The 20856-nt window shown below is 50.3% G+C and overlaps 1 protein-coding gene across 1 annotated transcript in view; it reads right to left on the reverse strand.

Moving 5' to 3' along the window:
* LOC119450806 (ADP,ATP carrier protein) overlaps positions 1-2117 on the reverse strand; it is a 41617-nt gene extending 39500 nt beyond the window's left edge. Inside the window, exons 1-2 of the mRNA XM_037714302.2 lie at positions 2008-2117; positions 978-1187 (exon numbers count right to left, since the gene is read on the reverse strand). Coding sequence (XP_037570230.1) covers positions 978-1146 — 169 coding nt within the window. The 5' untranslated portion in view covers positions 1147-1187; positions 2008-2117. The remainder of the gene's footprint in view (positions 1-977; positions 1188-2007) is intronic.
* Positions 2118-20856: the final 18739 nt, after the last annotated feature.

Raw genomic sequence — 20856 nt, forward strand, 5'->3', positions numbered from 1 at the left:
CAAACGCTCTTCTCTTTCATGGGAGGTCACTTTTGTTGGCTTTGAAAGCAAATAGCGCTGCCTACATTGACAGGTTCTTCTTATCTAATTGGCTGACAAGAGCCGAGTAGCTCGCAGAAGTGGAGAGGGTTTAAGTGGGTCTGAGCTAGTGCAGTGAAAGTAGATAACCGGATGAGGAGGGAGGTGCCGGCGTCTGCAATTGGTCCGCTTCCCCTTGCTTAGCTTGTGGCTGCTGGTCGAGAATCGCGGCGGAGTTATATATGACGCTAAAACGAATCCTCAGCGAAGAACAGTTGGCAGAACAATATTGTATATACGTCTAAAAGGCTCGAAACCGTCATGCCGTCAGGCAAAAATGTTTATTGTACTCAGAGAATGTAATTCTCCCGGGCAGCTCCGAGTAGCCAGTGTCAGAGCGATTGGTAGGCAGCCTTCATTTATTCCTTTCAAAACGCGGTAATCTACGGCTATTCCAAAAAAAACCAGCTTTTTTCGTCATATTAGTGCACCTTTAAGGCATACGCTGAACAGATGGCTATGTCATCTGTTCATCTGATGAAGGCCGGACCCCGGCCGAAACATCAATAAACCGCTTCATACGCGCGTCTACTTCACTGTGAATATTTACCCGGACCCAGAATCGCTTTTTTCTGGTATATATATATATATATATATATTGATCCGATTTTACTAATCAAAGGCGCCAGGGGTAGTGATATGCGTTTATGCGCGTACCATTATCATGCCTCAACAAGAGCATGTGCACAGGCAAGACACCTTATGCCAAACAAATTAAATATTCAAATAAAATGCGTTGCAGCGGTTGTGCAGTCGGCTCGCCGAAGCTCCGCGTTCAAGGTCACAGAGCCACTTCTTGCTCCATCGCTCGCACCGAAGGCCTGCGACGCACACGGTTCCTCGCGATCTGACGCAGAGAAGCCGCCCATCCGACGAGCGAGCTGCCTTAATTAACTCACCCTTGTACTGTTTGTCGGGGGTGAGTTGCCTGGAGACATGTTGCACCTGCAGCAGCAGCTTGACACGTTCGATGGGTGCCACGCTGGTTTTGGAGATGGCCGCCGCCACGCCTCCGGCGACGAAGTCCTTCAGGAAGGAGATCACCTGCGTGTCCTTCTTCTCAGCCATCCTTGGTGCTGTTGTCTCCTCGGCGGCGCTGAAGATGTGTCCTTCGCGGGGCCACCACCAACGACAAGAAGAGAGAGACACGGTGAGAGATCCGCGGTCCGCCAATCGGCAGGTTCGAACTATGCGCGCTTATAAAGACGCCACGGAGTTCGGTGCCAGAGGTTGCGATTCATTCGAACGCTGTTGTACAACCGCACAAGGGAACTGTGCTTCATAGAAAAAGAAAAGCTTAAATAAAAAAAATAGTAAAGGCTCTGACCGTCGTTGCAGCGTCGCCTTATTATTCTTGTAGGTCATAGCGGTTCAGTCGTCGTGCGAAAAAAAAGAAACGTCCAGTTCGAAAGTGCCGATCGCGAGTTCACGAACACAAGCATCGAGAGTTTGCGAATTAAACGCAAGCGACGATACGAGGGAGGAGGAGACATAATCCTGCTTGCGCTGGCCGCATACGTCGCAGCACGGTGACCTCCAGCGGCTCATCCGGCGATGCGTCTCAATGGGACGAGCTATATAGTCCCGGCTATGCCATCTGTTCATCTCTCGGCACAAGACATAGAGTAACTGAGAAGTGCGGGATGAGTGTCCTCGTCGCGGTCACACACAGCAGCGTTCTGGACGGTCACGCATACACAGATTAACTCTCGCCTTCAACCCATGTCCTCCCTACGACTACGCGGCGCGCTCATTGAAGCCGCGAAGGTTAACCATCTCATACGCCGCGGGCTTTCGGCGTCCTCGAATAGGTCCTCGCGGACAAAAGCGGTTGCTATACATCTTGCGGATAACTCTTAAGGGAACACGATTAATTGCCGATCCATTCAATCGAAAAAATCCGACGCGATTGCCCGGCGTGGCGCGTACCTTGCAAGTCTCGTCCGTTCCACAAGCCCCTGGCCCGTCGCAAAGGGAACCCCGTCCAGGAGACGAGCCTCTTATAACCGCGGTACCCTCCTCGGCGCGGTCTATATATATAAACGAGGAGCCTCGGCTCCGTTTCCCTTTCCCGTCAGCTAGCTGCCCTCCTCTTCGAGCTTCCATGTGTGCAGTTTTCTCTTTCTGATTCCTTCCGGCGGACGACTGGATGGAGTCTGCGCCGAGGATTCGTCCCAGGGGACGTTCGTTCACCGCAAGCCAGAAAAGGTCGAGACGCGCGCGCGCGACCGCATAACGACAGATTGAGACGGCGATTCTCTCGTGCTGGTCGCGTGGTCATTGAGTGATCTCGAAGATGGTCAAGTGGCACATCCCGCAGTCGCTGCAATGCAACGCGCTTTTGCATCATGCACAAAGTCTTTGGCCGTTGGCGTCGTCTGCTTCTGACCCCCCGATGTCGTCTGCGAGCGGCTGCTGTCGCCGCCATTGGTGGCAGTGCCATTCCTCCCGGTCCAAGATGTCGACTGCTTCGGCCCAGCCCGCTCACGCCATAGTGCCAAAGTCAGTGGTTGTTTCCTTCTGGTTATGCTAATGTAAACGCGTAAGGATAGTTTATTTCGTTGCGCCTACAGAAGCTTTTCTAACTTGTGTTGCACTAAAGGACCACTTCATTCCAAAGTCGGACATGCCTTTTATTTCGTTACCGCGATACAAGTAAACAATGCTTCTTTTTTTTCTAACAATGTCGGTATCGTAATCAACTGTATATAGTATGCTTCAGCTAAGCTTCATCATATCCGGTTCTTCATACCGCTTTTCTCGATGAAATCAATGCAGCATGAACAAGTTCCACAATACTGTAATCGCATCGTTCGCGTATCAACTTGAGCAGATATCATTACGGCCACCGAAAACCTACATTGCTTGTTGTTCAATTCATAGCAACACATTGTATATGAACGATTCTGGGTGTGCATCTAGACGACAAAAATACAGCGATCATGTAAGGAGTGAGGCGAAATGTCGGTGCTTTTTATACTTGCGCCACCTCTCTGAAGAAAACAAATATAGGAATAATGCAACCGGCAAACCACAACACGTCATCGCCGGAACATAATAACTGCAACACACGAAACTGCTGTGAACAACGTGGAGCTAGATACTAGCCTCTTGCGCATAACCTCTGCGTCACAAGAGACATGATGATAGGAAGCCTGTAGCCAGTAAATATTGCAATGAACAGCAGCGCTCCTTGTGCAATCACATGTACCGGTTACTACGTAACCATTACTATCCATGTCCGCGACACATTCGCTCAGTACAATGTCGTCGTCGTCATCAACATCATCATCATCATCATCTGCCTATTTTTATGTCCACTGCAGGACGAAGCGATTTCCAATTACCCCTGTCTTGCGCTAGCTGATTCCAACTTGCGCCTGCGAATTTCTTAACTTCATCACTCCACCTAGTTTTCTGCCGTCCTTGACTGCGCTTCCCTTTCCTTGGCACCCATTCTGTAACTCTAATGGTCCACCGGTTATCTACCGTGCGCATTATACATGCCAGCCCGGCTTCATTATTTTTCGCTTAATGTCGACTAGAATATCGGCTATCCCCGTTTGCTCTCTAATCCACACCGCTCTCTTCCTGTCTCTTAGGTTTACCTCTAACCTTTTTCGATTCATCGGTCTTTGCGTGGTCATTAACTGGTTTTCAAGCTTCTTTTTTAACCTCCAAGTTTCTGCCCCATATGTCAGCACCGGTAGAATGCAATGATTGTACACTTTTCTTTTCAACGACAGTGGTAAGGTCAGTATTTGGTAATGCCTGCCGTATGCACTCCAAACCATTTTATTGTTCTGTAAATTTCCTTCTCGTGATCCGGGTCTCCCGTGAGTAAATGACCTAGACAAACGTAGTCCTGTACAGACTCTAGAGGCGACGAATCCCGGCCGCGGAGGCCACATTTCGATGGAGGCGAAATGCAAAAACGCCCGTGTGCTTGCGTTGTAGCGCAGGCTAGAGAACCCCAGGTGGTCAAAATTAACCCGGCGCCCACCACTACCGCGTGCCTCATAATCAGAACCGGTTTTGGCACGTAAAACCCCAGAAAGAAGAAGGACTGGCGATCTTTAATTATTGTTCCCTTGCCAGGCTATTGAACATTATTTTTGTCTTCGGCATTTTAAATCTTCAACCCCATCTTGCACTTTCTCGGTTAAGGTCCGCAATCATTTGTTGTAATTCGTCCCCATTGTTGCTGAATATAGGACAATGTCATCTGCAAACCGAAGGTTGCCGAGATAGTCGCCGTTGATCCTCACTCTTAAGCCTTCCCAGTCTAATCGCTTGAATAGTTTTTCTATAAGCATGGCGTGAATAGCATTGGAGAGATTGTGTCTCCTTGCCTGACCCCTTTCTTGATAGGTAACTTTCTACTTTTATTGCGGAGAACCAAGGTAGCAATGGAATCTTTGTGGATAGATAATTCTCAAGATATTCATGTATGCCTCCTGTACTCCTTGATTACGCAATGTCTCTATTACTACTGGTATCTCTACTGAATCAAACGCGTTTTCATAATCTATGAAATCCATATAGAGAGGTTGATAGCACTCCGCAGATTTCTCCATTACCTGACTGATGACATGGATCCATTGTAGAACATCCCTTCCTGAAGCCTGCCTGTTCTCTTGGTTAACTGAAGTCAAGTGTTGCCCTGATTCTATAGGAAATTATTTTGCTGAATATTTTGTACGATACTGAAAGCAAGCTAATGGGCCTATAAGTCTCGAATTCTTGACTGACTGACTGACTGACTGAAAACCTTTATTGGCCAAAGTATTGACAGGGAGGGTGTGGACCGATCCTTAAGGGACGTTCCTTATAAATACTAGGTGGGCTCCTCATTACAGAAGCCCATTGGCTATAGCCGCGGCTTGGGCACGCACGACCAGGGCCTTCTGGCTCGCCAGGTCGGAGCAGCCGAGCAGGGCCGCCTCCCAGTCCTCCCGAATAGGGTTGGGTATAGGGGGAAGGTGCGGGGTGGATTGGCATGCCCACACCATGTGGAAAATGTCCGAAGACTTTTCCCCACAGTGTGGACACTCCCCTGTGCAAGCAGGGTCGAAATGTTTTAGGACTGCCGGGCACAGCAGTGTTTTAGTATAGAGGCGAAGGAGTAAACGCTCCTCCGCCTTCGTGAGGCCCTTACAGGGCTTAGGAAAGATTGCGTGGCCGAATTGGTAATGTTGGGTGATTTCCTTAAAGGTAAAAGCCGGATTGGGTTCGGAGTCCGCATCGAGGGGGGGAGATGGGCCTTCTTATGGATTTGTATAATGTTGGAGTTCTTTCCGCTCTCTCGTACACTTGAAGTCGCGAGGCGTTGCGTATAAAGGGCCGCAAGCTTTTCAAGCATGACATCTCCTCCACCTTTGATTAAATCGATTGTTATTTCGTCGTCTCCTGCCGCTTTTTCCCGGGTCATGTATTGCAAGGCCCTTCTAACTTCATCGCTAGTTATAGAAGGAGCTTCTCTATCCTGTTCATCACTACTTCGAATGAAGGTAGCGTGGCTGTTCTGGGTATTGTCAGTATAGAATGCTTAAGCGGCTTTTACTATATCATCAAAATTGCATATGACATTAGCCAGCTTATATTTCAGTGCATCCATCTTGCCTTGTACTATGCCAAGTTTTCTTCTCACTGATTTCATGCTGCAGCCTCAATCTCCCTCAGTCTTTCCCACGTTATACTTTCGAATATCCCAGACTTTTTTCTTGTTGATAAGTTTTGACAGTTCAGCGAATTCTATCTCTTGAGTTGGACGCTTTCACACATTGTCATTTCTTTATTAGGTCCTTTGTTACTTAGGAGAGCTTACCTATCACTTCAATTTCTGCTTCTGAAATCAGCCTAGTTACGGTTTCATTCATTACCTCTATGTTGTCTTCATCTCCCTGTTCTAAAGCTGCATATGTGTTTGCGAGCACCAGCCTGAATTGGTCTGCTTTTACCCTTACTGCGCCTAGGTTGGCCTGTTTCTTCTTGACTAATTTTATCCTTTCTCTCTTCAAGTTGAGAGAAATCCTACGCATCACTAACGTATGGTCACTGCACTTTACCTTACCTAACACTTCTACATCCTGCACTATGCTTGGATCGGCAGAGAGTATGAAATCTATTTCATTCCTTGTTTCTCCATTAGGGCTTTGCCAGGTCCACTTCCTGTTGCTGCGCTTCCTGAAGAAGGTATTCACTATTCGGAGCCTATTCCTTTCCACGAATTCTACTAACATCTCTCCTCTTGCATTCCTAGAATCGATGCCGTAGTTGCCATTTGCTTGCTCATCAGTTTGCTTTTTCCCCACTTTTGCACTGAAGTTGCCCATGACTACAGTATACTGAGTTTGCCCATTTCTCATCCCTAATTCAACATCTTCAAAAAATGTGGTTGATCACTCTTATATAGGAATCGGTATAGGACACGAAAGTGAAACGTGTCGTCACAGAAGTAGTGTAATGTTTATTGCACATTGATATATAATGTCTATTTGTGTTTTGTGGCTAAAGCGCCCTTAGGCGTTGATGCACCCACGCTGACGCCTGGTGGCACGTCTCCTCCATCACGACTACCAACGTCGATGACCATGAGCAACCGTCGTGCATATGGAAGCTGCACTACGCTGCACACGCTAGCACAACGCAAAAGACGAAGCACGTAACTGACACACTAATACAACGCGCAAGACAAAGCACGTAACTGAATCGTCACCAAGTCAAATCAGCGCGTACAGCGCGTCGTAATTGCAGCCTCCGCGATCAACTTCAGAAACATTTTCAGAGCTAATTGCGGAGGCCACGCTCCGCTGTGCTGAGTACGGTGAACGCCACCTAGGTGGCGTTGGTAGTGCTTCTTGATGCCAGCGTCCCTTCGAATGCTGGCATCGAGGCGTCGTAGTGCTGAGACCACCGAAGCGTTCACTGTCGGTGCGCGTTAGTGTCATAATGCAGTACTTCTCTTTTCTGCTCGTAGGCGGCGGCACCGCCCCGAGCAAGAGCGCGGGTACACGGAGGAGTGTTAGATATATAAGGCGCGTCTGTGTAGCTCTCTGCAAATGCGTTTGTGGCGCAATGGGTTAAACGCTCGGCGATCTATCGTCGCGGACCGAGAGGTCGTGGGTTCGATTTCCAAATTTTGCATGTTTGTGGAACTTTTTCTTCTGGTTTCTTTCTTTGTATTATGTTCGTGTACATTGTAACCTGACGTATTTCCGTGACGGAAATACGTCAGTGAAGTCTTGGTGGACCCCGGCATAAAACACTTTCGTGTTAAAAAACTGTTCTATTTCTTCATCATCGTGACTGGAGGTTGGAGAGTTGATTCTAGTAACGTTGGGTTGGAGCGCAGGATTGCACTACCTTTATTATATATACCTCCTATTAAGCTTTATTACGACGACTGCTACCCTCTCATTAATTCTGTAGAATTCACCAATGTTGCCCGCTATGTCCTTATGGATTAGAGATCATACACCGTGTTCTCTCTTATCTGGAACACCTGTAGCAGAGGACGTGACCGTTAGTCAGAAATATATAAGCCACAGTTCTAACTTTACTAAGGTCATTAATGTCCTAGGCAATGCCTGATAATTCCTCAAAGAGCTCAGCTAGCCTCACTCGAGAGTGTTCGTGTGTTGAACGTTTCCAGGTTCAGTTCCCAGTGGCGGCCTGTCCGGATCCAGAGATTCTTAGCACCCTCTGCCGCGTCGCAGGTCTGACCGCCGCCTTGTTCATGTTCTCCGCAGCCGCTGGGGTCTGAGGGCCATGGGTTAATTGCAGGAGTCACGAGGGAGGTAGTGGCCGGATGCTGCACCTTTGGCGTTCCAGTTACTTTCTTAATAAAACATCGTTTATGCGTTGATACCCCAAAAGTAACTAGAACGCCAATGTATTTCTCTGCTAAGTTCGGGAATTATTATCTCGAAAGTGGTGTGATCCTGAGACTTCGTTCCAAGTGGTTCCGCCTTGCGAACCACGAACACGGCTAGAGTTTGTAAATGGCAATACGGGCCCCCCATAAGGGAATTAGTTAAAAACTTAATCAGTGAATTTTTGTTAATTAGTCGATTATACATTTCAATTTTTTGTGCATGTCCGCCTCTTCGAGTAGACCAGCTCATGAACTAAAATTGTGCTATCTGCCACAGGCAACCTATAAAAACTTTTGAAAGTGTTCGCTGAAACACCCGACATGTGCCCTTGTGCCCCTCTCGGCAAATTATTATGGAAGCGCTCGGAGCACCCGTCAGGCACCTTGCTCGCGCCCCTTCCCGCTATCTAGCCTCACAACCAGAAGGCCGACCACGCGCCTCTTTTTGTCAGACACTGCCTTATCATGGATACTTCCCATCAGGTTACACAGCTGCAGCGAGAGTTTTGTTTCCCCCTTGGTGCTTGGCTCAGCCACAAGCTCGACTGACAGTACCAGGAATTCGAACGAAGGCACAACTCTCATCACCAGCTCTCAAGCAACTTTCGCTGATCTTACTGTACGAAAAATACAGTGATCATGCCCATCTATACACTGATGGTTCAACTACCGTGGACGGTTCCGCAGGATCAGTGATATTTCCGGCGAAAGCCACCACCTTGAAGTTCAAGACATCACGCCAGACGACGTCGACAATCGCGGAGCTTGCTGCTCTTCGCAGCGCACTTCGCATAATTCCTGAGGGACCACCTCTAAATGGAGTGTTTTCAGTGACTGCAAGGCAGCTCTACATTGCTTGCTTTCCACCTTACGCCGTGGACCTTACGAACAACTAGTCCTCAAAATCCGAGAGTTCCTTTATCGCCTCGTCGAGCAAGGACACGACGTCATATTTCAGTGGCTCCCTAGCCACTGTGGCGTAATGGGCAACGAACATGCCGATGAAGGTGCTCGATCTGCTCATGAAAACGGCTTGCAGGAACCAATCCCGCTGTCAAGAACAGATGCGGCAGCGAAAATTCGAGTGCTTGCAAACGATGCCACACAATCTTTGTGGAACACACCTAGTTTGCAGCACACACGTTTGCATCGAATGCACCCTTGTCTTCGACTTTGACCTCCTCCTGGATTATCTCGACCCGAGACAACGGTACTTTGTCGATTGTGGCTTGGCGTCGTATTTACGAAGTCGTTTACTTTCCGCGTCAGATGGGAAGATAGTGCTGCGTCTGACCACTGCGGCGATGAGGAAACTATTGAACACGTTCTTTGTCATTGTCCCCGATACAGCGCACAGAGGCAGTCACTCGCGACCGCGCTGGCGCGTATTGACGACCGACCGCTTTCGTAGCAGACAGTCCTGGAACGCCAGTCATCACACAAGTCAGTCAAGGCACTCTTGAAAGTTTTTTGCGTTCGAGTGGACTATCTGACAGACTATAGTTCTCCCGGACGTTTCCAACCTCCTCTATTTTTTATTCTTCTTTATTTTTTTTTCGTGACTGCTTTTTCTCTCCCCTATTCTTTCAGTCTTTCATTACCCCTTACCCTTCCCCCAGTGCAGGGCAGCAAACCAGAATCTTTTCGGGTTAACCTCCCTGCCTTTCCCTACCCCTTTCTCTATCTCTCTCTCTCTCAAAGCCGACGTAGGGTGCCTCGATGTCCTCCTCGCCCGGCGCTCCGTACAGGGTGGAGCCAACCGCGCCGTCTGCTACGGCGTCCGCCATTCTCTCATACCGGCTCCGAGGCACGCGTTGCCTGGCGCGCGTGTGTATGAGCGATTGCTAAACAGCACGGAGGCTTTATGTGGACAAAAGTGGTGTGGAAAGACGTGGTGATAGTTAATCAGGTAATACTTTTTTTTATGGCTTGCAGTCAAACAGCCCTATTAAAAAGCTCCCTCACGCTGTCATCCAATGCTGAAATCGTTTTGAAACGCGTTACGACCGCTTGGTGGCGTGATACTTTGCTAACTGTCAAACGGGAACTAAGTTTCATGACACCCTGCAGTGCGAGAAACTGCGAAAACTCATGCACAACGGCGGCGAAACCCGTCCCCGATTCAAATGTTATAGTGCATTGCATATATAGGGTTGGTAATACCGATGAACGATTAATCGATTAAAAGTATCCCGCAAAACTTCATCGATGTCCAGCTTTCATTTAATCCACTTAGTCGGTTAGACATGTTCGATTAATCGTTTTCGAGAGTTTGTCAGGAGTTGCGCGAAAATGTTGAAATCGTACTAGAATGGCGCGGAGAACGAGCAGTGACTGTGCGGCTGTGGTAGAGCGACTGCCGACTGTTTTTCCGAGTCCCGAGTGATGTCGAGCCGAATGCTTCCCCTCTCTTCACCCACACCGCACATACCAGCACGCCACCCGAAGCCGGACGCTTCAAATTCCCTCGCAATTCAAGGCATAATATAGCAACCCAGTCGTTGATCGTCGTGTCACTCCTAGTCCACTAAAGACGACGCACGGCGTTCGCGCCGGTTTGGACCACGTATTTGACATAACGATGATGTTCATGTCGATTCCAGCAAATGTGTAGCTTTCGAGCGCATATTCCCACATGCTGGTTGTGTGGCCATTCAAGAAGGTGTCGGTTTCACCCGAACATCCCACCCAATTGACATTCGTTCACTCTTCATTCCACGTGGCTTGAAATCCTAAACCACGGTTTTGGGGGTGGCGGTGGTAGTGTTGCAGCAGGCGGGGTTAGCCTGGCATACATAGCCGGCAATTGTCACGCCCGAGCCTCCTATGAGTTGAGATCAGGGGTGTGTCACCAGGTGTCGATGAGCCCCGTTTCTCAAAGGAAGGCAATCAGCACTAGCTCGTTGCACCCTCTTCCTGATTGCCGCGGGCCCTCCGGGGAAAACGACGTCTTCAAAGGTCCTGTGCTATAGCCTACGCTTTTGCAGGCTGTCGACCATCGCGTTTCTTTCTGTGTCGAACTGTGGACATAGCCAAATGAAATGTTCAATGTCGCCGATATCGCCACAGAAGGCACAGAGTGGGGAAGCGCAAAGTCTTGAATGACCAAGCCGGTGTGTACGCGGAGTCGGTTCTGATGCGGTAAATCAGCGTCGCTTCTTCGCGAATAAGTCCATGGATCACACAGGTTTTGTGTGGAGTCTTGTGGATCGCCCTAAAGTGATAACGGATTGCATCCTTAGAGCTCTGAAAAATGCTTGGAGCTCTCCCTTTTGGGACACATGTCAGCGCTAGGCGTGCAAGAGCGTCAGCTTTTTCATTTCTTTCAATTCATTCCTACGTGGGATGGGAACGATTAAAATTTTACGTTAAATTCCTTGCTCATTAATCTTTGATCAGTGCTAGAGATTGCCCTGTAAACTTCTCTAAAGGTAGGCCATGATGTAATCGTTGTTATGCTGACTTTGTGTCCGTCAGCACGACGATATCTTTTGCAGTATATTCCTGTAGTTTTCGCAAGGCCGCGGTAATTGCGGCGATTTGTACTGTTGTATAGACGAACCTACGCGATCCAGGCGATTAGACCGTGATACACGAAGGGAGGATATACAGAATGCCACTGCGCAGCTATCTGTTTGTGCACACACCGACCCGTCTGTGTATGCTAGTAGGTGGCTTTGGCACGCTGTGCTCAAGTGGTCCAGTACAAGGAACTTAGCTTCGGCAATTGTAATGGTGCGTTTCGCCGGTAGCCGGGGTTCATTGAGGCTGCAGCTAATGTCCGAAACAGACCGTGGCGGGTCGAGACTACTTCGTTTAGGCCATTCCAATCCTAAAAATTGGAAGGTGTTCAGCGCCGCACGGAAATGAGAATGAGTTCTTCATCTTAGCCGCTGGAGAAGCGCCGTGCCTGCGGGGGACTCGCCCAGCCTTAATAGAGAGCTTTAGATTAGGAGGACGCAAGCGCTAGGGGGCCCCTACGCTTGCGTCCCCCTAAAGCTCTCTAATAACTGGAGTGAACAAGGCCTGAGATACCAAAAGGAGGAGTGGGAGAGACTGCTTCATTAGTAATTCCTTCTTGTTTGAAGCTCCCATCGCCAAGCGAAGTCCCTTTCTATATATACGGCCTTCAAGCGCGCTGATAGAGAATGCGGCTTGTTATCAGTGCATCGTTCAGTGTAAGCATGGACATTGGATTGTTTCCCCAACGTACGCCTGCCAAGCGAGGAAGTGCCGGAGTGACGTGGAAGTCAACACGTCTGACGCTGCATATCAGAGACCATCTAATTCGTTGTGCAACTACACTGTTCTTTTCCTGGGCCTCACCATAGAAAGCAAGCTACTGTGGCGACGCGTGGTTGAAAGTGTTGTGGCTGCATCAGTGCAAATCTCTGATGTTGTAGGGCTTTTTCTCTTGCATAAACTGGACGCGTTGGAACGCTCGCCAGCGTTCCAACGCGTCCTTTTCACAAGCTTCTTCCTGTTGTTGCAGATCCAATTCTCTCGTTGCTTGCGTTTTCCGCGCGTTCCTTGTCCGCGCAATCTCTCGCCTGCGTTCTAACTGCGCTTCGAAACGCGCCAAACGTCGCAACGCGCTCGCTTGCCCGCGAGGAATAAAACTGTACTTTGTTTAAATTGATGAGTTGACAAAGTCACGAAGCCGTTTACAACCAGAAGGGCGAAGTTTAACACATATATGTATTAACGATCATTCCAATGCTGGCTGACGAAATATCACGTGGAGGTCCGTGCGCCCACAAGTAGGTGGCGCGTACAGAAGTTTGCGTATTCACAGAAATTCACCTATTCAAGCCTAGATAGCGATACAGGATTTCGGGACACGAAGCGGGAGGATGAACGGAACTGAGCAGAAAATGACCCCGGGCAGCTGTACTTATAGCCATGGAATGCTAGGCATTAAAAAGAAAGGACAGGTGCTCACCGTGCTTTCTCCATAGGCACTTCTAGAGAGTTCTTAGCCGCAGCAAAGTCAGGCATACGAGACGTGCGACATTTGCGCGTTGCCGGATCTCTGAGACCATGAGCAAAGCGTCGGGGCGCTTATAGCGCACAAACCGGCAACGTATATACGAGTCGAGGCACGCTCTGTGGCCAGTCGTGTCAGCAACTGCTTTGGCTGCGTTCTCGGTCTACACCAAAAGAGAAAGGGTGGCATCCATCCCAAAACATTGCTGTAGAAAACCTGCAAGCGGACAAACCGTTGGTGTTCGCGTCATTTGGAAAAGGGGACGGCAGAAGAACGTGCCGTACTAATTGGCAAAGGCTGAGAGCGAGCGCTGTCCACGGGAGACCCCGGAGCAGCACAAATTTAATTCAATGCGAATTCCTGGTTGCAGATCGTCGAATAATAAACATAAAAGGCAGTTTTCTGACCGTTCCGTACAATGCTTTTCTCGACCAGCAAAACTTAGACGAGGTATAAGACAAGAATGTGGTAAGTAAAGAGGTTCATGTGCCGCGCATCTCGTCATTTCCCGCCCCGGATTGAACAAGGAAAGGGAACTCCAGTCTAGAAAAAGATCGTCATCGGTCTCAGCGTCAAGCACCAAAAGAAATAGCCATAACGCCTTCCTCGGATATGAGCCGCGTCCTCATGCTTGAGTGTCCACCTCGACTTCGGGAGGACGTTGATGTAAAACCATGCTGCTCCCGTCACCCACCGGTATGTCCTATTGGGCGCAGGCATATCTCGACCCGACGCTCGGTTTTCTTAAGGGGGCGAACTGTCCTGGAAAAGAGCCCGCGCCATGTAAATTCCGTCGAACCCTGCGGGCACAACAAAACTATGTCAAAGAGGGTCTGGGCCGCTCCCATTGCGGCAATTTTCCATGTATAGCGTCCCGAAGCACCTATTAGGTGGGGGACGCGCTCGGGTTGAGGACAAAACAGTGGCGCAACGACGGGGGGGGATTCGGGGTTGTAAGCCCCCCCCCCCCCCCCTGAGGCCGACTTAACCCCCCCTTTTGTTTAACCCCTTTTCTTTCCTTACGCATTTGAGTACTGCAACTAAGATGTAAGACGCGCAATCGTCTGCACACTCGCAAAAAGCGCATTTTTTTTACAATTTCCCGTGAAGAAATCGAAATTAGTGCTGTTTAGATGGTATTGGCAAACTGTCAACCCCCCCCCCCCCCTCCCCTGGCAGAGATCCTGGGTGCGCTACTGGGACAAACACCCCTTTCCCAGCGGTCCCATAATGGGGAGTGTGCTTGTACCTGTTTTACCGGTGGGTATACCGGGCGGTGGATCTATACTCTGCCTCCCACAGTCGCGGCTGTTATAGAAAGGGTTTCTGTGGTTGGTTAGGGGCACCCACAGACCACGTCTAGAAATATCTATAGGGCCCTCTTTCTATAGATAGACTGGCATATGGCGAAAACTTTGTCCTGATGGGGTGTCGAACCTGGAACCAACCGCTGTCTGAGCAGATCAGGACAGTCATAAAATGAGCTGTTCACAGATAGCGGGATTTGTTTTACATCGAAGCGCATGGAGTGGACCTCTTAATTGGCAAGATGAGAATTAGGGCGCGGATAAATATCATGCGATTACCATTCTTCGGATACTGTCTGTCGGTCTATGTCTCTAACCGTCTTGGGTCACCGAGCCGAAGGTTCCTTGGCAGATTCGCTCCTACTAATATAGGCGACCTGCGCCACCACCGGGTTCACCAGGGGTCATCCTATCTACGCCTAGCTGAGCGCGGACGTCCCGTTGACATGCTCGGCCGTGGTACAGGACTTAGAGCACTGCACGGGCCGATTTTTTCAGCCCGGGCCCGGCCCGGACCCGTTTTTACGTTGGGCGGCCCGCCCGAGCCCGATCAAAACTTTTACGGCAAGACCCGGGCCCGGCCCGGGCCCGGAAATAATCTACGTTACCCGCCCGGCCCGGCCCGCCACCCCTTTACCTTAGGCCCGAGCCCGGCCCGAGCCCGACTCGAAACGGGCCCGAACCCGGCCCGAGACCGAAAAATAATGTTTTTCAGAGTTGAGACGCCCGAAAATAACTCGCTGCACGTTACATGCACACCACCAGAAAGCCCGAGCCCGGCCCGGGCCCGCGTCAAAAAACCCGAGCCCGGCCGGGCCCGAGTCAAAAAGCACACGCCGTGCCCGAGCCCGGCCCGAGCCCGTGAAAGAACTGTGCTACCCGGCCCGGCCCACGGGCCGGGCCGCGCTTTCGGGTAAGCCCGAGCCCGTGCAGTGCTCTAGTACAGGTCTCTGTTGTATCTCGCACCAATGCAAGATGGCGCGAAGAAAAAGACACCGGGCGAAGGCAAGCCCGAAACTACTGTCGTAACGGCGAAACAACAAAGAGAGCTTTTATTTCCGGTCAGGGCCTTATATACCCTACGCCCGTCACGCACAAGGTTGACTACACTAGTACTATCGTGGAGAGGTTGCCAACCCGCAAACTGAACACAGCTGAACACAGGCAAACACAACATCATCCCCTTCGCAAAAAAAAATGAAGTCACACATAGAAGTCCCGGAACCGTGACGGAAGCCGTCGGTCCCTAGTCGAGGGTCCTCTTGACGTCACCACTGAAGGGCAGTTAGGGGGTTGACATGAACTTGATAAAGGCGTTGATCTCGTAGGCGTGGTTACCTGCAGAGGCTGTTGCGAGTCGTCCACACCACACGGGTCGGGGTCTTCCTCAGTGGGCAGGGCGCTCGGCGACTGCTGGTTCCTCCCGATCTGACACTGCTCTGGAACAGACACCAACTTCGACGCATTCCATGTACGCCCATCCTCCAAGCGGAAAGAGTTTGGACCTAGCTGCTTGACTATTCGTCGGGGCTTGGAGTAGGTTAGTCCCGCCTTTCCCGTCGCTGCTTGGGTACGAACTCTCACATAATCTCCTTCCCGGAACTTCGGAGCCTTCGCCGCTCGCCTCTCGTCTGTGTAAGTCTTCATTGACATCTGCTTTGCCTGAACACGGGCACGCAGCCGGCGCATGGCCAATGCAGGCTCTTGGAAGAACTCCTTGGACGGCAAGCCCACAATGTCGAGGCGAGTCCTGGGCTGGCGGCGGTGAAGTAACACAGACGGGGAAACTCCTGTAGTAGAATGCGGCGTTGCTCTGTACACGGCCAGATATTCCACTACAGTCGACTGGACACATCTGCCTTCCAAAACAGAGAGTTGAATGAAGTCCTTTAGGCTTCTGTTGAATCTTTCCACCAAGCCGTTGGCTTGGGGGTAATATACGGACGAGACACCATGCTTGATTCCCCTCTCCTTCAGGAAATTTTCAAATACCTGGGATTTAAACTGGGGTCCATTGTCAGAAATTATTTCCTCTGGGTAGCCTTCGCGGCTGAAAACATTAGTTAAAAAGTCGATGACAACTTCAGACGTCACTGTATTTGCGAAGTAAACTTCTGGCCACTTAGAATGGTAGTCTATTAGAGTTATTACAAACCTCGGACTTGCCTGCTGCAAGTTGAGGGGGCCTACAATATCAATGGCGAGCTTCTGCCATGGCAGCTCTGGGAACGCAACAGGCTGCAGGGGTGCATTAGTCGGTTTTGCCGACTTGTCAGCTGCTTGGCAAGTGTGGCAACTTCTGACTGCGTGTTCCACCTCCGTATCCATTCGTGGCCACCAGAATTTCTCTCGAAGTCTTTGCTTTGTTCGTGTGATGCCTGGATGCGTGTCATGCGCGAACACCACCAACTCGGATGTCAAAGTTTCAGGCACAACAATTCTGTCCCCTCTGAACACTATGTTGTCTATCACTGAGAGTTCCTCCTTCACCTCATGGTAGGGCTTTACCTCTGGGCCTAAAATCTTTTTGGCAGGCCATCCAGAAGCAATGTATTTAATCACAGTCTGCAAGGTTTCACTTTCGGCTGTAGCTGCTTGAAGCTGCCCTTTGGTGATACAAGACAGTACCACGGACACCACCTCTTCGTCCAACTCCGGCTCAGCTGCAGAGGTCACCGCTAGCCTGGACAAGGCATCAGCCACTACGTTATCACTTCCTTTTTGGTACACAATGTCAAAGTTATAATACAAAAGTCTGGCAGACCATCTTGCAATTCGTAGTGGCCTTCTACCAGCACCTCCCGACGACAGCAATGTCACCAACGCTTGATGATCAGTTCGGAGAAGGAATCGCCGGCCCCACAAGTAGACGTGCCAGTGTTCACACGCGAAGAGACACGCGAGGGCCTCTTTTTCCCCCGCAGAATACTTGCGTTCGGCAGACGTCAATGACCGGGATGCAAAAGCTACCGTTCGCAGCTCTTTCCCTGCTTGCTGCTGCAGTACAGCGCCCAGTCCTGTGTTGGAGGCATCCGTAGTCACAACCACCGGCAGTTCTGGATCGAACATGTGGATCACGCTGCATGACGATAACGCTGCTTTGACTGCATCAAAGCTGTGCTGTGCGGCTTCGTCCCATACGAACGCTTGCTGTTTGCGCAATAGTTTCCTGAGCGGTTCTACAACGTCCGCATAGTGTGGCACGAAACGGGCGTAATATCCTGCGAGTCCCAAAAACGATCGTAACGCTGGTGCATCTTTTGGCACTGCTGCCTGGGTGACTGCTTCAACTTTTGAGTGCATGGGTGCGATGCCCTCACTACTCACTACATGACCCAAAAAGGATATTTGGTCCACATCAAAAACACATTTTTCATTCAGTGTGAGACCTGCATTGGAGATCCGTTTCAGAACTTCTCGCAAGTTCTCATCGTGTTCACTGGCAGTCTTTCCCCATACTACCACATCATCTATGTAACACAGTACCCCTTGGCACCCTTTCAGTATGGATGACATCAACTTCTGGAAAGCTGCAGGTGCAGATGCAAGGCCAAAGCATACTCTTCTAAATCTGAAAAGGCCTTCGTGAGTCACAAATGTTGTTAGTTCACGACTTTCACGTGTCAGTTCCAGCTGATGGTACGCAGCTTTCAAATCCAGTTTTGAAAATCTAGTTGCACCTACCAGGTGGTGCAGCAGTTCTTCCGTGTGGGGGAGAGGGAACCCATCCACTATGATGGCCTTGTTCACTTCTCGAAGGTCAACGCAGAGGCGTAACGTCCCATTGGGTTTCTGCACAACAACGATCGCCGATACCCATTCGGCCGCATCAACTCGTTCTATGATGCCCGACAGTTCCAGTTGGCGCAATTCGGCAGACACACGTTCACGGAGAGCAAGCGGTAACCGTCGTAGCTTGGCAGCTACAGGCTTCACCGAGGGACGAACTTTGACTTCGTGCACAAAACCCTTGACCTGGCCAAGTTTACCAGAGAACAGGTGCGAAAATTCACCACGCAGGTGGGCTGGCAGCAACGATGAAGGCTGTGAATCTGTTTGTAGACATGACAGCGTATCCCCTTCAATGCAAAGTTGGAGATTCTGTATGGCATCCAGTCCCAAAAGCGATGTACCACGTTCCACGACGTGAAAAAGAACACAGGTTTGAACCTGCTTGTAGGCTACGTTCGCCAGAAAGCATCCCTTGACTGCAATCTGTTGCTTTGAGTAGTCGATCAGCCTCACTTTAGCATCCGTAAGTGAACAGCCAGAGAAATGTTCTTGAAAGCTTGCTTCGTTAAGCAGAGAGACAGACGACCCCGTGTCGATGAGGAGGCTCAGAGTAGTATTGTTAACATTGACATCGATGTAAATTCCTTTCCCTCGCATACCTTCAGTGCTGAGGTTGAGAACAGAGATAGCATTCGTCGCTTCCGGTGTGTTCTTGCTTTCGGTGTTGCCCTGAGACTCACCTGGGCGTCTTGAACGGCACACAGACGCAAAATGTCCAACTTTGTTGCAGTTTCGGCATTTCACCTTCTTAGCACGGCATTCTCTTGCATTCGCTCGATGTTCGGTTGACCCGCAACGGTAGCACGCCGAAAATCCACTTGCACTCCTACGTTCAGGCTTGTCAACTATTCTTTGCACCACTGAATCAGCTGACAGTTCCTTAAGTTCATGTCGAGTCTGTTCGATGTGCTTGCCAAGCTCCACAGCGCGGCTCAGCGTAAGGCTTGTTCCCTCAAAAAGCAGACGCTCACGTATTTGTTGCGATGTCGACCCCTCCAGTAGCTGGTCTCGTACGGCTTTCTCCATTTGATCACCGAAATCACAGCTTGCGGCTAGCTCACGCAGTGCAGCGGCATAAGCCTCGAAGGGCTCACCCGGCAGCTGACGACGCTGTCGAAAACGGTGTCGCTCCATCAACTCGTTTACGCTTGTTGCGAAATGCTTGTCAAGCAGTGAAATTGCCTCGTCGAAAACATCCGAGTCGGGCTCAGTCTTCATATGTACGTTGATGAGCTCCGACGCAGTAAGTGGCGCCAAACTGTAATATATTCGCTGCCCCTCCAAGCCTAGTGCATTCAGTAGGATAGCTTTTCTGCGTCGCTGCGTGAGGTCCTCGCCGCCGATAGCCTCCAAGTAGTTGAGAAACGCAAGCTTCCATTGTCTCCACGGTACTGATGCAGGACCCGGCGTAGCAAGAAACGGAGGAGGAGGCGGCGGGTTGCAGTTGAATAAGGCAGCCATGGCTTACCAGCGTAGAGTGAGGCGCAGGCGTGAAAAGAGTAGCGGGCGACACGGCAGCGCTGCGAAGCCTAACTTGCCGGAGTGGCGTCGCGAACGACGGAGACTGCTGGAGTGGGCGACGCAACTCGAGCTCGCATCCTTGAGCTTGATGAAGCTTCTGGGCGATGAGTGCAGGCGTGCATCGATCTTGAAGAACTCGCGGTTTTACCTCGTCGCCATTTTATGTTGTATCTCGCACCAATGCAAGATGGCGCGAAGAAAAAGACACCGGGCGAAGGCAAGCCCGAAACTACTGTCGTAACGGCGAAACAACAAAGAGAGCTTTTATTTCCGGTCAGGGCCTTATATACCCTACGCCCGTCACGCACAAGGTTGACTACACTAGTACTATCGTGGAGAGGTTGCCAACCCGCAAACTGAACACAGCTGAACACAGGCAAACACAACAGTCTCCCAGCGTCAGATCGTCCCCTAGACCCGGACTCCGAGAAGCTGGATTAAAGGGGCATGCCGCGACACCGTAGTATACCGGCCTCATTTTGATGCGGATGAGGAACACGGGAAAAAACGCTCGTGTTCCGTGCATTGGGTGCAGGTTAAAGAACACCAGACCCCCACAACGGCGTGCCTCATAATCATGTCATGTTTGTGATAGGTAAAACCACAGGATTTAGTGAACATTTTTTTTAAAAACCAGACTACCACCGGGTGAAACGTGTCATGTGCAACTTGGCTCCTTTCGCGCTTCATCTCTTGACACACTGTGCCACCTGGCGGCACGGTCACGAAGTCCGCGTGTGGTGTGTTAATGTTACAGTGTACTGGAATAACTGTAGTACACTCCAATATTCGGAGATTTTCTGAATATAGTATGTCACGTGAGTACAGTTCCGCCAAACACCGGATAAACTTTTTTTTTTCATTCAAAACGAACCCGCGGACAACGCCCATCCAAGCACCAACAGAAGACCAGTGGGAGGCCCAGCTGTGACAAGCCCAAGACCTGAGGACCAGCTACGGCTGGTGAACAGGCTATCAGCACAGGGCCACAGCTACCTGGACTAGGGTGGCCGCCCAACTTTGGGCATCCACCAGCTTGGTCTCCGTACTTGAAGTTGATTCATTCACTCACTCATTGAAGAACGGCACATAGCCAGCGCCATATACTAGCCTACAGTTGGCGTCCAAGATGTTCGTTGAAGAGCGGCACACACACACACACATACACTCATATATATATTCTGTTCACATACCGTACATGAGGCGCGTGTATGCAGTTTACTGACCCTTTTCGCGGCGATCCCGTGGGCGCTGCCACGTTTGATCACCTGGTGACGCGTCCATTGCTTGCCTCA

The sequence above is a fragment of the Dermacentor silvarum genome, chromosome 4 (genome assembly GCF_013339745.2).
Source record: "Dermacentor silvarum isolate Dsil-2018 chromosome 4, BIME_Dsil_1.4, whole genome shotgun sequence".
Lineage (NCBI taxonomy): Eukaryota > Metazoa > Arthropoda > Arachnida > Ixodida > Ixodidae > Dermacentor > Dermacentor silvarum.